The sequence below is a fragment of the Platalea leucorodia genome (assembly GCF_965183815.1).
Source record: "Platalea leucorodia genome assembly, chromosome: 4".
NCBI classification, from domain to species: domain Eukaryota; kingdom Metazoa; phylum Chordata; class Aves; order Pelecaniformes; family Threskiornithidae; genus Platalea; species Platalea leucorodia.
Window position 1 is genome coordinate 102,523,714 of NC_138826.1, and position 17,290 is coordinate 102,541,003.

The 17,290-nt window shown below is 43.4% G+C and overlaps 1 protein-coding gene across 1 annotated transcript in view; it reads left to right on the forward strand.

The window, feature by feature from the left end:
• The window catches only part of PTPRZ1 (protein tyrosine phosphatase receptor type Z1), a gene marked incomplete at both ends in the record, with an annotated part of 144,846 nt that overhangs the window by 33,960 nt on the left and 93,596 nt on the right, over positions 1 to 17,290 (forward strand). Inside the window, one exon of the mRNA XM_082308438.1 lies at positions 6,350 to 6,415. Within this exon, the coding sequence (XP_082164564.1) occupies positions 6,350 to 6,415 (66 nt within the window). The remainder of the gene's footprint in view (positions 1 to 6,349; positions 6,416 to 17,290) is intronic.

The window sequence follows — 17,290 nt, forward strand, 5'->3', positions numbered from 1 at the left end:
CTGTGCATGTTCAGAAATACCCATTCTGGAAAGATAAGCGCCACTCTCCCACCTAAAACATGTATTGTCAGCTTCGTTTCAGTGAGCAGACGCTTGAATGCTACATCAGTTACCAGAGAAGCCTTAAAACTTACTATAGCCAATGCTTCAGCTAACTGTTAATGGCTGTGTAGGAAGCTGAAGTCTATCAGACCATTTTACTCCATCTTCAGATGATACCTAGCTGCACAAGATCACAAATGGAAGGAGTCTTCTAACATTTCCTACTATTTTGCCTGTAGTCAGAGTGAAGGTGGAAGCAGGTAACTTGAGCAGGTTGGATCACACCCTGTAGTATCCTGAGATCACTCCCACTTTTCACTGGCTGCTTTAGAAATTTCAGAGGCTCTGTAAGCCCCAGCCATGTAAAGTTCCAATGGGGTAGTATGTAAATTGGTCAAACTCGAGTCCTTGTTGCTTTTGCGCATACAAATGCTCTGGAAAATTGTGATTAAGTGTGATTTATAAACCTTAGCTGATACCATACAGATTATCCTTTTAATTCGTGGCACTGTTCACTGTAAAGTTGCGACAGCTGAAGTAAGCAGAGTGCCTGTTAATATTCTGGTGGTTAATGCTAACTGCTTTTAAATGAAACCAATCAGTCTTTTTCTTCTTTTTTTTTTTTAGATTTAAACACAATTTTGTGTTAGTAAATACACACAACAATTGTCAAATTGTAAGAGGAGTTTTGTTTTGGCTTTATATTTAGTGCAGGGAAAGTCACACTTTTTCAGTCTGTATTGGAATGAGCAGCCTACACTCCAGCATAATGAAGGGAACTGACTCTCTTTATAGATACCCGAACATGTACCGATGCCTAAAATAAGCCTACACAGAAGGAACTGTGAGTAAAAAAAAAAATTTTAAATTTCTCTGAGGCTGTGAGAATTCTCAGACCCATCTTGACAAAAGATTTAGACACTTCGACTTTCAGGGAGAAAGAATATATGAAATTGTAGAAGTGGGCTATTGAAGCATTTTGGTGGTTTTAAGGATTTTACAGATGCCATTACAAAATTAAATAAATCCGTAAGAGAGAGACCTTACTCAGGCAAACGTAGATCATTTTCTCAAAGGCATTTATAGATAGCTGCTCTCAGTTAGAACGTCAAGACTGTTAGCAGATTGTGCTCTGAATCTTTTAATTTCCTCCGTCAGTATAAATCAAGAATTATTTCAGTTGAGGCAATGAAGCTACCTTCATAAGATGGATGAAAGGTATTAGAAGTGGGTCCTGTGACCTTCCTGTCAATGGAAGGAGCTAAAATAAGGAAATGGCAATTGTTGAAGAACCGCTCCATTTATCATCAGAGGTGATTTTGCACAGTTTTAGCTGTGTTTAATGTTCTGTGTTTACTGTTGGAAGTAGAACCTACATAATAAAAGTCTTTCTGATCTATTTAATTGTATTCTTTTTAAATGTAGAAAGCATTGAGCATCTATTTTGCTAATCACATGTAGCTGCTTTTTTTTTAATTTATTATTATGCCAGTTTTGCAGTTTGTCTTCCTCTCTTTGACTTCTTTGCAGTAACTTTGTCTGGTGTCCCACTTCTTAGCCACTAGCCACATGCAGTTTTTCTTTCAGCTACCCTGTTTAAACATGAGCATGAAGTTCAGCAAGGCCAAGTGAAAGGTCCTGCACATGGGTCGGGACAATCCCAAGCACAGATACAGGCTGGGCAGAGAATGGATTGAGAGCAGCCCTGAGGAGGACTTGGGGGTGTTGGTTGATGAGAAGCTCAACATGAGCTGGCAATGTGCGCTTGCAGCCCAGAAAGCCAGCCATATCCTGGGCTGCATCAAAAGAAGCGTGGCCAGCAGGTTGAGGGAGGTGATTCTCCCCCTCTACTCCACTCTTGTGAATACTCCCACCTGGAGTCCTGCATTCAGCTCTGGGGCCCCCAGCATGAGAAGGACATGGACCTGTTGGAGCCAGTCCAGAGGAGGGCCACGAAGATGATCAGAGGGCTGGAGCACCTCTCCTATCAAGACAGGCTGAGAGAATTGGGGTTGTTCAGCCTGGAGAAAAGAAGGCTCTGGGGAGACCTTATAGCAGCCTTCCAGCACCTGAAGGGGGCCTACAAGGAAGCTGGAGAGGGACTTTTTACAAGGGCATGTAGTGATAGGACAAGGGGTAATGGCTTTAAACGGAAAGAGGGTAGATTTAGATTAGATACAGGGAAGAAATTCTTCATTGTGAGGGTGGTGAGGCAGTGGAACAGGTTGCCCAGAGAAGTTGTGGATGCCCCCTCACTGGAAGTGTTCAAGGCCAGGTTGGATGGGGCTTTGAGCAACCTGGTCTAGTGGAAGGTGTCCCTGCCCATGGTAGGGGGGTTGGAACTAGATAAACTTTAAGGTCCTTTCCAACCCAAACCATTCTATGATTCTATGATTATTCTTATCATACCATTTCAGTTTGTTCCACAAGCCCTAATTCTTCTCCAGTGAAGAGATTTGTGTTGCAATCTAAAAATACGACTTTCAAAATGTTTTACAGTGTATAAGAGTGCTGATGAAGAGTAGAGATTGTAGATCAAGTAGGGCATAAAGACTGAGCTACCTCACGCTATTTGAATGAGCATCATCCAAGACATTCACATTTAGGTGCAAATTGGTGCATCTCAGTAGCCTTCAGTGGAGTTGGGTCAGTTTGTGTGGTGGAAAATCTGAACCTGGGTAAATAGTCCTTAGTCCTTCTAAACAGTTTGTTGAGTGTCTTGGCACGTACAACATGTATTTGAATAAAAATTTAAAAATCGCTTTGCTAGTTCAAGCCACTTGTCTGGTAACCTGTCTCCGACAATAACCAGTAGCAAATGCCTAGGCAAGCGCATTAAAATCAGGCAAATACGCAATGAGAATTTCCCAGGATAATCCTCCCAATTTCATCAGTGGACTTAGTGAGCCAAAAGTTAATTTCTCCTTCACAGATTTTTTGAATCTTTTCCAAACCTGTGTAAGCTTCTGGTATTCACAGCTTCCAGTTTCTCCAGTGTCAGTAATACAAGCATACATAGCAGAGATCTCAGGAGACACAGTTTGTTTAAAACGAGAATGTTTGTATTTCTCAAAGATAAAATCATCACATATTTTCAGTGATTGCTCACATCCTTGCTGTCATCCCAAGAGTTCCTGTGGTCTTTCTTGGCCTAAGAACCACAGGTCGAGTCCTGCCCAGATAAATTGAAATTCACATCAGTTTTAATACTAACACAGCCTTTATCTCCATGACTGTAATACATTGCCATTATCCACTTATACTAGAAGAATGCTTATGACTTTAAAGTCTATTCTCTTTGCTCCCAAATTAGATTTTGGGACAGGAGGAAAACATCGAGTGAGACATAACTTCCCAGGACCAAACCATTGGCAATCTGAATGCATACTTAAAGAGTGCCACCCCCTACTGTACACACAGACGACATCAGTGCCCCGTTTGTAGAAATTCTCACAAATGGAGACATTACCTAAATGTGCCCCAATTCCCATAAATAAGTCATTCTTTTGTCAGAATCTTGTAAATTCTGGCTCCGCTGCAGGTGCAGCTCACAAGTTCAGGCTGAGTGGAGGTAAAACCATAAGGAGGTTGTCCGTTTGTCCTCTTGAGTCTAGCAGCTGATATCTCTTGAGATCACTGTGGCAAAAAGGACAGGCATCCATGGCTGGTAAAATTACAGCAGCCTGGTATAAATTACAGTGCCAGATTATGCCTGAGCTTGTATGCTGTGCAGCAAAGCAGTATGTTGAGTGTAGCATCCCCAAACATACCTCGTGTCTCGGGCACTGTCCTCAGAATGCCCTTTTTACCGCGGCTTAGGAGAGGGGTCTCTGGTGGATACTTGGGGCTTGTTGCCTCAGCATCTCTCAGAGGATTTTCCACAACAGAATTCAGAGGTTTAAGGTCCCATTTCCACTTCTCTGACTCATTATCCTGGCACAGAGTGCCAAATCAAGAGGACCTCCCTCAGAGACATTTCTTTCTGTTAATCTTTAAAGCTGTTCTTTTTTTTTACCTTTACATATGAATAAATACACATTGAAGATCTGAATGTTTCATTCACAGCGGTACATCAAAAGCAACTCAACCAAGGCCAGTAAGTGCAAAAACAATATCAGACTCATGTCAGGAGGAAGAAAACCTAGTTATTTATACTTTTTAAACAGCAAAAAATACCTACAAGATCTTTTTACTCCCAGCTTGAACCAGAAACTGGTCTTCTCTGCTCACCGTGACTGAACATGAGACAAGGTCAGCCACAAATGGGTCAGTCCCGCTACCCCTTGTGAGCAGCGGGGAGAGCGTTTGCCACCATTATTCCTGACTTCATGGGCCTTAGGCACTGGGGCGAGCACTATTTGGACAGAATATAAAAAAAACCAAGTCTCAGCCTCAGACAGAAAACTTTGGCTTTGAAGGATGGTAGAAAAAGGGAACAAAAAGCATCTAATGATATCTTGGATGTCTCCTTGACAGGCATAGAAAGACAACCATAAAACTGTTTAAAACATGATCCTGCAACTGAACTGCCTTGCTCTATGAATAAATCAACAATCTATGGAAACAAGTTCAACAGCTTCCTGGAAGCAGAACAGAACATTAGGGATATTTTGCTTCATAAAGCAGCACCTCAACCAGTAAAATTCAAACTATTTTGGGCACTGGCTGAAGATGTCAGTCACTGTCACAAGAATCATACTGACTGTCAAGCTGATCAAGCTCAAGTATCGGTATCATAGATTTACAGATAAAACTACAAATTTGACATCAGTTTTGCCTTCTCTTGTGTGAAGATGTTCTCATTATTACTATATTCATTTAAATTAAATGTAAGGAATTTAAATACACTATTTAAACAGAAGTACCTGCTGTCATATACCGTGAGAAAAAGGGATGCCAATTTGTTAACTCTAAATAAAATAATAAAATAAAATAAAATAAAATAAAATAAAATAAAATAAAATAAAATAATTTCCTTCCAGCTAGTCTCTACACTGTTAGCTGGTCAACACTGACTGTTTACACAGCAACGCTTTGTAGGGTGCATGGCTGTGTTTTGCCAGGGCAGTTTACACAAGTAGCTCAAGGGAAGAATTGCTGCCTTCACTTGTGCTCGTACGCTCACACGCAGCTTTTCTCTGACACCCGTGCTAGCTATGATTCCTCAATCGCTTCCTTCCCCAGAGGAAATTTGCTTTCCTTCCCCAATTTTGCCACATATTTGTAGTGGAAAGAGGCGAGACCAAACCCACTGACAGTCCCTGCAGATGTGAGAAGGCGCATGGCTGTGAGTGTGCTGTGAAGGGGCTGCGGGAGCACAATAGGTGAATAGCAGAGGAAAGAAGGTGTATGAACTCCTAACGCCTCCTGGCATTTATAAAGACTTTCCGTAAGATTTACCGGGTCTATAAGTGTGTAATGCACCAAAAAAGTGAACCTTGCCCCTTTTTTTCTTGTTCATTGAAGCTATCACTCCTTGTCCATCAGACCTCCATGTGGAATTTAAAAAGTGGTGGGACGCTCTCACGCCCAAACCCTGCTTAGTTAGCATATGAATGCTCAACTAACTGTTTGAAGGAACAGTTAGGAGGACAATGGATAAAGGAGGAAACTGGAGACAGCAACTAACACCTGTGAATCAGAACTTAAACAGCTTTCTTTTACATAATTAATTAAAGAAGCAGGCACAATGCACATTGACTCGAAAATGTGATCCAAAGACGATGATGGTGCATGTAAATCCCTTTTCAGTGCCGTCACTTACATGTAAGGTTTGATCTTTTTGTAAAAACCTTAATCACGAGTGAATGTTGCGAAGTGTTGCAAGGGTTTTTTTTTTTTTTGGTGGGGGAGGGAGAAAGGGAAAAGAAAAACATTTAAGGGCAAAGAAAAGAACGAAAAAAGGAACATAAAAAACTGGGTGGAACATAAAGAAAATAGACATAATGTGAACATAAAGAAAGAAAACTGGGTGGAATGAAGTTTGGGGAGAATAAACCGTTAGTCCTACCGGTATACATATATCAAGTCTTAAGCTAAGAGTTAAAAATTGAGTAACATTACATTCAGATAAACTGAAGAGCACTTCTGTTTGCTTTGTTTGTGTCCTTTATATGCCACAGTGTTGATGGTATTTATATTCTGTTTAACCAATACTTACCATTCGAGGTCCAAGATAGGGACAAAGTAAGTAATTCATCAGTAATTAAAACAGTGATTTTCTTGTTGGAGGGGGGTGTGTCATGTACACGTCATGTTTCTGTGAGGCTTTTGGGTTTTATATTGTAAATTCATTGTTATTTTGCAGATCTGGTGTACGGATACTATAGGCAACAGCGGAAATTGATTGAAGAGATTGATTGGTCATATACAGGTAAGTAACTGTCTATTGAAGAACTTATTTTGCTTTGATATTTTCAGTTTTATAACTTCAAGAGCCAGTTATGTCTGTATACCACTTTCCATATGCCTAAACAATTGCTAAAGTAAAAATGTAGGAAATGGAGTCTGAAAAATTGCTGGAACATTACAACAGGAGAGACTACTTTCATTTCTTACATCTGTTACTTTTGAGAAAGTTCTCATCCTTAAAACCTTAATGCTGAGACATGACTTACTTGATGAAGGCTGGGCCAATAAATTGTTAGGTGCTCTTTTATCATCTGAATATTACTGTTCTGGTAAGTTTGAAAAGCGGACAGAAAGGCTGAAACAAGGCACAGCATGTTATGTGGGTAAGAACATATCCGTATACTGCATATGAACTTCTGCACTTTTATTCTGAGCCCCTGAGCATCCTTTCCAGCTCCCACCCTGATTCTCCTAAAAAAATCAGTCATTTGGGCTCTCTCATTTTCATAAGTAAGAAAGGTATACCCTTAAATTCTGCACGGCCTTTGCCTCATCACAGAAGGACTATGGGAAATTCACAATTTGCCTTCTAGATCCTTCTGTAAAAGTCAAGCCACTTTCAGTAATATTGAAAAGGTGGTTTTGTCCTAAATGATAGGCTTATTTTACCCAGAATGTAAGAACTGACTTTCTGAGGATGTGCATAGACCCTTACATTTTTAATGACTTAAGTTATTGTTTCAAAACCCACCAATTTATTAAAAGAAATAAGGACTGTCAAATTTCAGTGTTTCATATATTTTGTTCAAAATATGTTCCTGTAGTTAAAGAAAGTTGCACCATTCTTTTTCTTTCTCTCACTCTGTTTCTCATTTTTGAGACAGTTTTTATCTTCCAGGGTAAAACATATCTAACAAGTTTTGAGCCTAGAGAGAATTGAAACAGGCTAGTCATAAACCCTTCAAAATGAGATTTATAATGAAAACTCCCACTTACACACATTGTACTGCAAAATCCAAGCATAAGATCAATCAATACAATATTTCATGTTCAAAATCCATTCATTGTTTAATATTGCAGTCCGGGGAATGCAGGGATAAGCCTCCAGGATTACAGGTGACCAGAGGGCAATTTATGAGTTTACTTTAAAGAATAGCGAACGGGTTTTGCATAGGATATCAGGGGATAGAGCTCTTCCCTCACCTGCGCAGAGCAGACTGCAGCAGCCGCAGGTCACGTTTACTGGATGTTTTGGATGGCAAAACAGCACAGACTCTGCAAGCCAGAGGATTCAGACCTGTTGGTTCTCTCCCTTAACATGTGAGATACCTTCGTGTAGCCATCTCACTTCACGTGCCTCGCCCTAGTGACTCTACTGTTGGCAAAGCCTTTCTCGCTATCCAGACCTATATAGTCAGGTGCATGTGGTACATGGGGTGGCCGAACGTGAGAGAAGCCCCGCTCAGCAGTGTGTGCCCTGACCGGCAGCCTCCTCTGCCCCAGCAGCCCCCTGCCCCAGCAGCCCCCTGCCCCTGCAGTCCCCTGCCCCAGCAGCCCCCTGCCCCAGCAGCCTCCTGACCCAGCAGCCCCCTGCCCCTGCAGCCCCCTGCCCCTGCAGCCTCCTGCCCCTGCAGCCCCCTGCCCCTGCAGCCGCCTGCCGCAGCAGCCGCCTGCCCCTGCAGCCTCCTGACCCTGCAGCCCCCTGCCCCTGCAGCCTCCTAACCCAGCAGCCCCCTGCCCCTGCAGCCCCCTGCCCCTGCAGCCCCCTGCCCCAGCAGCCCCCTGCCCCTGCAGCCTCCTGCCCCAGCAGCCCCCTGCCCCAGCAGCCCCCTGCCCCTGCAGCCCCCTGTCCCAGAAGCCCCCTGCCCCTGCAGCCCCCTGCCCCTGCAGCCTCCTGCCCCTGCAGCCCCCTGCCCCTGCAGCCGCCTGCCGCAGCAGCCCCCTGCCCCTGCAGCCTCCTGACCCAGCAGCCCCCTGCCCCTGCAGCCCCCTGCCCCAGCAGCCCCCTGCCCCTGCAGCCTCCTGCCCCAGCAGCCCCCTGCCCCTGCAGCCCCCTGCCCCTGCAGCCTCCTGCCCCTGCAGCCCCCTGCCCCTGCAGCCGCCTGCCGCAGCAGCCGCCTGCCCCTGCAGCCTCCTGACCCTGCAGCCCCCTGCCCCTGCAGCCTCCTAACCCAGCAGCCCCCTGCCCCTGCAGCCCCCTGCCCCTGCAGCCCCCTGACCCTGCAGCCCCCTGCCCCTGCAGCCTCCTGCCCCAGCAGCCCCCTGCCCCAGCAGCCCCCTGCCCCTGCAGCCCCCTGTCCCAGAAGCCCCCTGCCCCTGCAGCCTCCTGCCCCAGCAGCCCCCTGCCCCAGCAGCCCCCTGCCCCTGCAGCCCCCTGTCCCAGAAGCCCCCTGCCCCTGCAGCCCCCTGCCCCTGCAGCCTCCTGCCCCTGCAGCCCCCTGCCCCTGCAGCCGCCTGCCGCAGCAGCCCCCTGCCCCTGCAGCCTCCTGACCCAGCAGCCCCCTGCCCCTGCAGCCCCCTGCCCCAGTAGCCCCCTGCCCCTGCAGCCCCCTGCCCCAGCAGCCCCCTGCCCCTGCAACACCCTGCCCCTGGTCCTGCCACCTCACCAGGCCCTGTGTCGCGTGGGCTCCGCGTGCCCCCACCATTCATAACACAGCCAGCTCCAGGCATGGTCGGACGTGGGTTTTCGCAGCTTTTGGGGGAGCTGTATGTAAATCAGGTACTTCGTGTCTAGGGCTGGCAACTGTATTGCGAGCCGTATCTGATGTGGTGCTTTCCTGCAATACCAGGTAATTGGTTCATGGCATGAAGGGAATACACGAATTCAGCTTACACTTAAAAAACTCACAATCTTCCTGAATGTGAAGAAAAATTAGAAATTTTAACATTGTGTGTTGGAGGCACAGAAGTCTAGAGGCTGAGGCATATTGCTTTTGATCTCATTTATTTATAATATTTTATTTATTTATTTTCATCTCATTTTATTCCTGGGGCAAGCAATATCAAGTACTATATGTATAACTACTATACCTAGCTCAGACTTTTGGTTTTGAGGCATAGAGCAACACGCACATTTCTGAATAGATGACCTATGCTTTGTCAGTTCGTCCTTTCCTCAGACACCAGTTATATTCTTCTGTCTTATAAACCGCTGACTGAAAGACCTGAAAAATTATCCTCTGTGTGCCAATGAAGCGTTATGAGTGGGCCTTGGGATCCTGCAAGCATGGAGTTTAATCCACCATAAGTAAGAAAAATCTACCTGGCTGAGTTTGAGCAGATGTAATTATATCAAATAAGAAATTTCAGATACATTAGCCACAGTGGGTCAACACACTCCTTTACTGGGATGGTGCTGTGAGATGAAAGCAAAATGGAACTAGAGAAATAACTTGAATCTTACCTGCTGAAATCATGCAATTTCTGAAGGTGAAGTTTCATAATAGAGCAATTATGCATATTGTAATTTATGTGACTCATCATCAGATTTTGACTCTTGGGTAAATGTCTAATGAAGGCATAAATGTTACTGGAAATATTTTGTAGTACTTCTAGGGGCTCTGCTTTAAGCCATAAACAAATCCTGCATTTGCAAGCATGAATTTAGGTTTTTCGTGTCCAGACTTTTGCATGTATTTGCATAAACAAATACAGTGTTAAAGAAGGGGAAAGTGCAAGTGCATGTTACAGATGTATCCAATTTTTTTCAGGAATAAGTGGTTCTTGAAGCTAGTTCATTAGTAAAATGAATTTATTTTAACAACCTTTCATTGTATTTTTCATTAAAACAGTGACTGAAATAAAAATTTTATAACAACATTAATATTTTCAAATGATGTCATATACCAAAAGTGAATCCAACCATTTTTGTTGTAGAAAAAAACAAGTCTACTGAGAAAGTTCATTTCTTCAAATCAGTTACATAGTAATTGATGACCAAAGATCATTAGACGTTATTTAGCTCCACCACTAAGGTTAGGCAATCTCATATTATTTCAAACCATAAAGCGAGCAATGTGAGCTTTAGTTATTTCTCTGTCGTACAGATGAAAGATTCATTTTTGTTGATAGTTTGTTTATCTGCATTGTTTTTGCCAGAAGTAATGATATAATGCTGCTTTCTTGTTTGTTTTTTTTTTTTTTAACATGGCTGGTTGATAGTAGTCCATGAAAACTCCAAGTCTGAATGTTCACATGTAGAATTATCAAATGATACCACAAAGAAGATTATTTTTTCCAGTGAAGTTTCCTTCTGTTGGGTTTTTACTCTTGGGATTTGGGTTCTTGTTCACAATGAACAAGTTAAGTGGTTTGAGGGAAAAAAACAGACCTGAATTCTGCTAAAAGCAAGAAATTCTAAACAGACTTCCAGGAATTACAGAAGCTGAGGGTTTTTAAAAATTGAATTTACTATGTAAATGAATAGCACAGCCAGTTCAGTGTTCCTTATCTCCATCATTCAGGGGTGTTGAGTTCAGTTTGTGCTGCCATTCATTATGTGATACACTGATAGGCAATTGTCTTATAAATACTGGCAGCTCTCTTCTGGACCAAAGGGTGATTTTAGTATAAACTCTTGGGACTCTAAAGAACAATTTTATTGTTTGCAAGCAGAATGTGAATCATATTTCCCTTTTCTCTGGGGGGAAGATTTATGAATCACAGATCACAGAATAATTTAGGTTTGAAGGGGCCCTTGGAGATCATCTGGTCCAACCCCCTGCTCAAAGCAGAGTGAACTTCAAAGCTGAAGCAGGTTGTTCAGACCTTGTCCAGCAGAGTTTTGAACATCTCCAGGGAGGGAGATGCTACAGCCTGGGCAGTGTGTTCCACTGTCATTTTGAAGAATTTTTTTCATTTACCCAACTGCAATTTCTTTTATTGCAACTTGTGACCATTGCCTCCTGCCCTTTCCCTGTGCACTGCTCTGTAGATTGCCTTTACATAGCAGTAGACTTCAGCTAGGTTCTCCCTCTCTTCTCCAGCCTCAGCAAACTCAGGTGCCTCAGCCTCTCCTCGTACGTGAAGTGCTCCAACCCCCTGATCATCTCCATGGCCCTTAGTTTGTTAATATCCGTCTCATACTGGGTTGAGGACGAAGTCAAACCTGGACTCTGCATTCTCAATGTCACCTCGCTCGTGTGCAGTAGAGGGACATAGTGGCTTCCCTTGGCCTGCTGGCTGAACTCTCGCTAATGTAGCCCTGTACTTTCTTGGTCTTCCTGGCTGCACGGGCACACTGCTGACTCACACACAACTCATTGCCTATCAGGATAATTAATTATGATCTTTTCAGATAACTTTTAATATCTGGTGCATCTCAGTAGTAAAACTTGGCAGTACATTGATGATGCTCTTCTGGCCCTTGCACCAATACTTTCCACAATAACAACAGCTGAACATAAGGGCTTGTTGGTTTTGCTCCCATGTTGAACATTGAACTAATATTGTTAAGCTTAAAATTGCTGTCATGCTATGTCTGATTCAACACCCCCTGGAGATATCCCCCTAGTTTATCATTCTCCATTACTATTCACTACACAGACAAAACCTTAGTTGCCAGTTGAAAGGCTGGTTTTGCCACCCCAAGTGCTGGAAATTTGCACTGATGGCTTCAAATGTTGATGCCTGTAGCTTGGCTCAGAAATGAAAATGGCCTTATTTTCAGTGGTACTGAGATAATGTAATTCTCTTTGTTGCCCACACAAGGTCTAATATTTTAATTTCAAATGTTGTTCTATCATCTTTGAGTACTGAGGAAATTCTACTGCTTATACAGTTTATGGGAAAGTAGGTTGTTGCTTATATCCATAATAATTTATAGGAGTATTTTGCTTTTTACTCAGCCTAAAAAGTGAGCAAGGATCTTCGCTACCTCAGCTATGACTCAAGAAACTGATTTTGACATTGGTAGCTAATTCTACTTATTTTGTGAAACGTCTCCTGCTTCCATTACCCCACAATTCGATCCTGGTAAAGTGGAAAGTTTTGGACTCTCCCCTCATCCTCACCCTGTCTCCCTATTCAGCAGCCATCTGCTGGGAGGAAGGACAAGGCCAGGCGTACCGGCATTGCTTTCTGCCCTGCAGCTGCAGCGGAGAAGAAGCTGTGCTGCAGAGTGTTTGTGCGAGGTGGGCACCCGTGCATGCTCCTTATGAGACAGCTGCAGGAGCAGGGCAAAGGGAGTTAGAGAGTAGAGGCGTACGGTCTGGGTCCTATCCATTGCAGGCCAGGGTGCGGTATGATAGAGGAGCCGTTTCATGAGCCAGCTCCTGACAATCGGGCTGTGTGGGAGGGTGGGAGGCACCGGCGGGAGCCCGCTGGAGGTGGGGTCCAGGAGCTGCTTGCTGAACTGACTGATTTAATAGACAGTTCTACCAGACCAAGCTGAAATGTCTCCAAGAGAGCCCTGGCCAAAAGCTGATGAAACCTCCTGCCTTCACTGGATGGATAAAACCGTGTTCTGGGGAGATGAAGCATACCAAATTAAGTTCACATTTTTTCTTGCTAGCTAACTACCATGGCAGTATCAGCATAACTTTGTGAGAAGATCTGGTCTTTTTATCACCTCCTGTGAAATAAATCACTTTGTGTTTTATATTCACCAAGTATAATCATGGCCGATGTGCTGTATCGGTTGTGTGTAGTAAAGAAAAGCCTATACTCTTGGGCCCTGTGGGTTCCTTCTGTAAAGGATGAAGCATAAGAAATCAACATACCATGCATTCTTTTATTAACTCATATAAAAATAGCTCTGTGGAGGGTCTTTCCTTTTTTAGTAGACCTTACACTTCAGAGGCTGTCATACCTTTTCTTGCATGATAGCTCATTACCTGTATTTACATCCCCCAGATCACACAGTCACTCATGGTTTCAGTGTTTTGTCACTAAATTCACAGGCTCATTAATTAAAAAGCCTGTCACTTTATTATGGCTTTGGGAAGGCTGATGATTCAGCAACAGAAATTACAGTGTTACGCATCTGTTCGCATAAAAGAGACAAGGTGTCCTCAAGCGGGAAGCTACATGCTGGCATTGCTGGCCATAAAGAAATCCCTTTTAGGATATCTCAGTGTACTGAATCAACACACAAAGCATATTATTCAACACAAATAAGATATCTATTCAGTATATTTGTGATGAGACTTTTGAATTCATATGAAGTTACATGGTTCAGAAGAGTCTATTTCAAACATCCTTTCTTTTCAATCAGGAGAGCTGATCTTTGAGCAGTAGAAGGCTACAAGCAGCAAAGTGCAATTTATTTAGTTTGATTTGATTCAGTCAATATTTGTAAGATAAATTGAGTGGAAATCTGTTACAAGGGTTTTTTTGGAGGGAATGTAAGAGGATTGGACCCCATATTCAAGGACCTTTCAAAGTTAGATGCTTGTAGGACAGGTATGAAGAACCACATGTCGGTATTTATATTTGGCTCCTCACTGGTAAAAGTATATAATTTTTCTGTCAATAAAGATTTAAGTGATCTGTTTGCCAGGATTTCCTGATAAGGAACTCTGATAAGACCTGTTCCTTCCCCCGTTTCACTCCTTAAATGCTATAAGCAAAGGAAACAGCTGGGTCATTTTCAGAAACTGCACAGCATCTCATTCTGAGCATCAGCTAGATTATGCAAATGCAGGAGGGTTGGTTTCTGAAGTGTAGAAATCAAAATGTGAGGTATTTGCATAGTGTGGCACTGCTGTTTTGATATGGTCTGGCCAGGGGTCAGAAAGATGTGGAGACTATCCATTAAGTAAATGTATTTGGAAATTAAAAGCTTTTTTAGGAGTGCTGTCTTTGGGAATACACCAAAGTAAAATGAAAAAAGCAGACTGTGGATATCTCACAGTAGACTACAGCCTCTGGTTAAGCCTCTTTGTCCTTCAAAACGATCATAAACGTATCCTCATGTATATACTACTGAATGATATCTCATTTACAAGTGCATTCAATCTGTGCTGCAGTGGGAAGGATATGTTCTTGAGGACTACTTGCTTACAAAATGCACAGATGATTACTTTGAGATCATCATCACCTCCATATCGATATGATTTATGGATTTTTGAAGTTCAGAGCCCAGCAAATAATTCTCCCATTGCTTATGTTTACAGAAGGCCTTGCTTTACTCACCTGCTGCAGCCTATTTGTTTAGGACTTTCTTACGAACATTTTTACTCAAAGGCTATTCTGCTGTATTTATAACAGTTTTTGTTTTTTCTCCTAATGTATTCAAATCCTATTCATCCCAGTATGCACAATTTGCTAATATACTGGAATAAGGGCAATAACTAATTCTGTGCAACATACATACTCATAAATTTGAAGCCATTCACGACCTTGCTGTAACTCATTAATTCAATAGAAAACAAACCCTTCTAGATAGTTTTTCCATGGGTCAATAAGGGTTAAAGTAGTCCTCCAAAAGGCTTGGTTAGACAAGTCTGCGTGGCTAGGAGCACAGAGAGAAGGAAGATGAAGGGTAAGAGGAAGGATCCTGAGAAGGAGGGGGCAGGAGGAGTGTGGCCTCCCTCTTTGACAGCAGAAAGCTCTCACGTAGGCTCAGGTGCCCCTGCAGCCACAACCACCGCAAGCTCAGTGCGGGATGTGTGCTTGGGATTTTGCAAGTGTGCCTGACTTAGTTAAGCAAAGCATAGGAGAGGTAGCACATACTTTTTCAATGTCTAAATTTTGAATGCTAAGTTAGTTACTGCAAATTACTGTCAATGAATTTAAACCATGTTTTCATGCTGTACTTAGGAATTTCATTTTCAAATGTTATAATGTGACTTTTTTCCCACAAAATAATATTTTTTCCAGAACTTTTCAAATTGAGAAACGAGGGAAACCCATCAGCAGTTTTATTTTAGATGAATCAGTATTTGCGGAAAAAAAAACTAAACCACTGAAAAATCCTGACCTTTCTAAAATTAACTTGTAGAAATGGCACTTTCAATTCCATACACAGTGCCATGTGTAAAGAATGTCACCTCATTTCAGAGGTAAAAATAAGCTTCTACTTATCTTCAGCTGCATGTGAGAGCGGGCCCAGTTTGTAGATTGGTGGCTGGACCCCGTGCTCTCTTGTAAAGCATTAGCACGGCTGTTGCATTTCTTTCCACCTGTGCACTGTTACCTAGGCCAGGAGGTTGTGCAGGTGGCAGCAATTGCTAGTTCAGTCTGCAGGCTTGCTCTAAGTGGTAGTAATTCATGACAAAGCGCGTAAATTAGAAAGGGGCAGAAATGATTTTTATTTGTACACAGAATACTTTCTGTCAAGAGTTTCTGAGAGATGCTATGTGGTGTTTATTGATATACAGTTGGCTTATATGCAGTATCATGACTGGCACATTAGCACAGTTCTAAGAAACCTGAATCATACAGGAGAGTTATGCAGCTTATTATTTACAATGGGGAGATTCATTCTAGGAAGCTTTACCAAAGAAGTCTGTGCCCTGTTTCTCTACCAGGGTAGCAAGGTTTCCACACCACCCTGAAGGAATAGCGGGCATGTGGAAAAGCTGCTTACATCCCAAAGAAAGCAGATGGTTCCAAATGAAGGCTCTGTGCCCCTGTACTTGTCCTTGAATTTCACTGCCTTTCTTCCCCTTGCCTTTTTTTTGCAATTGTTGTGCATATGAAACCACTCTTCCACATTCAAAGTCATCCCTTCTTGTGGGGAAAGTCCTGTTGAAAGCTGTCAAAGTCTATAAATGAATTTGCAGCAGTCCACAGGAAAGTGGCTGTGGGACTGTGCATCCACTAGATTTATCAGCTGGACTGTTCCCTCCATTATTTGGTTGCCAGAATCGCAGAAGTTCACTTCTGAGCATCTCTTTCAGCTCTGAAAGGTGCACAAAATCTTCTTTGTGAAAAGTCAGGTCAGGACATTTTAGCTGCATATATATTTAGCTAGTTCTTGCTATGCTTCAACAGTTGTGCTTGCAACAAGCTCCATATTTGTGCTGTGGTGGCCTTATCTGCTCTCTTCCAAGAGCTTTCTTCATGAGAAATTAAACTACGGCTTGATCTGATATTGCCTGGCATTGATCCTATTTTAGGAGCCACAGAAACAATTGACTGTCTTCTTCCATCCTTTATCATAGATGCTACATTTAAGAGCTAAGCTGTTTTCCCTCTGAATGTGGTGTTTCTCTGTCAATGCCTTCCCTGTCAGTGAGCTTTAGCTGATGAAAACTCTGTTAACCAAAGACATTTTTAAAAGGCAGTTAAGAAAATGGAGATATTAAAAATGGAAAAGAGACCAACCCCCACCTCGCTACAACCTCCTTTCAGGTAGTTGTAGAGAGCAATAAGGTCTCCCCTCAGCCTCTTCTTCTCCAGGCTAAACAACCCCAGCTCCCTCAGCTGCTGCTCGTAAGACTTGTGCTCTAGACGCTTCACCAACTTCGTTGCCCTTCTTTGGACATGCTCCAGCACCTCGATGTCCTTCTTGGAGTGAGGGGCCCAAAACTGAACCCAGTACTCGAGGTGCGGCCTCACCAGTGCCGAGTACAGGGGCACTATCACCTCCCTGGTCCTGCTGGCCACACTATCCCTGATACAGGCCAGGGTGCCGTTGGCCCTCTTGGCCACCTGAGCACACTGCTGGCTCATATTCAGCTGGCTGTCAACCAACACCCCCAGGTCCTTTTCTGCAGCTCTCCAGCCACTCTTCCCCAAGCCTGTAGCGTTGCATGGGGTTGTTGTGACCCAAGTGCAGGACCCGGCACTTGGCCTTGTTGAACCTCATACAATTGGCCTCTGCCCATCGATCCAGCCTGTCCAGGTTCCTCTGTAGGGCCTTCCTACCCTCCAGCAGATGGACACTTCCACCCAACTTGGTGTCATCTGCAAACTTACTGAGGGTGCGCTCGATCCCCTCATCCAGATCATC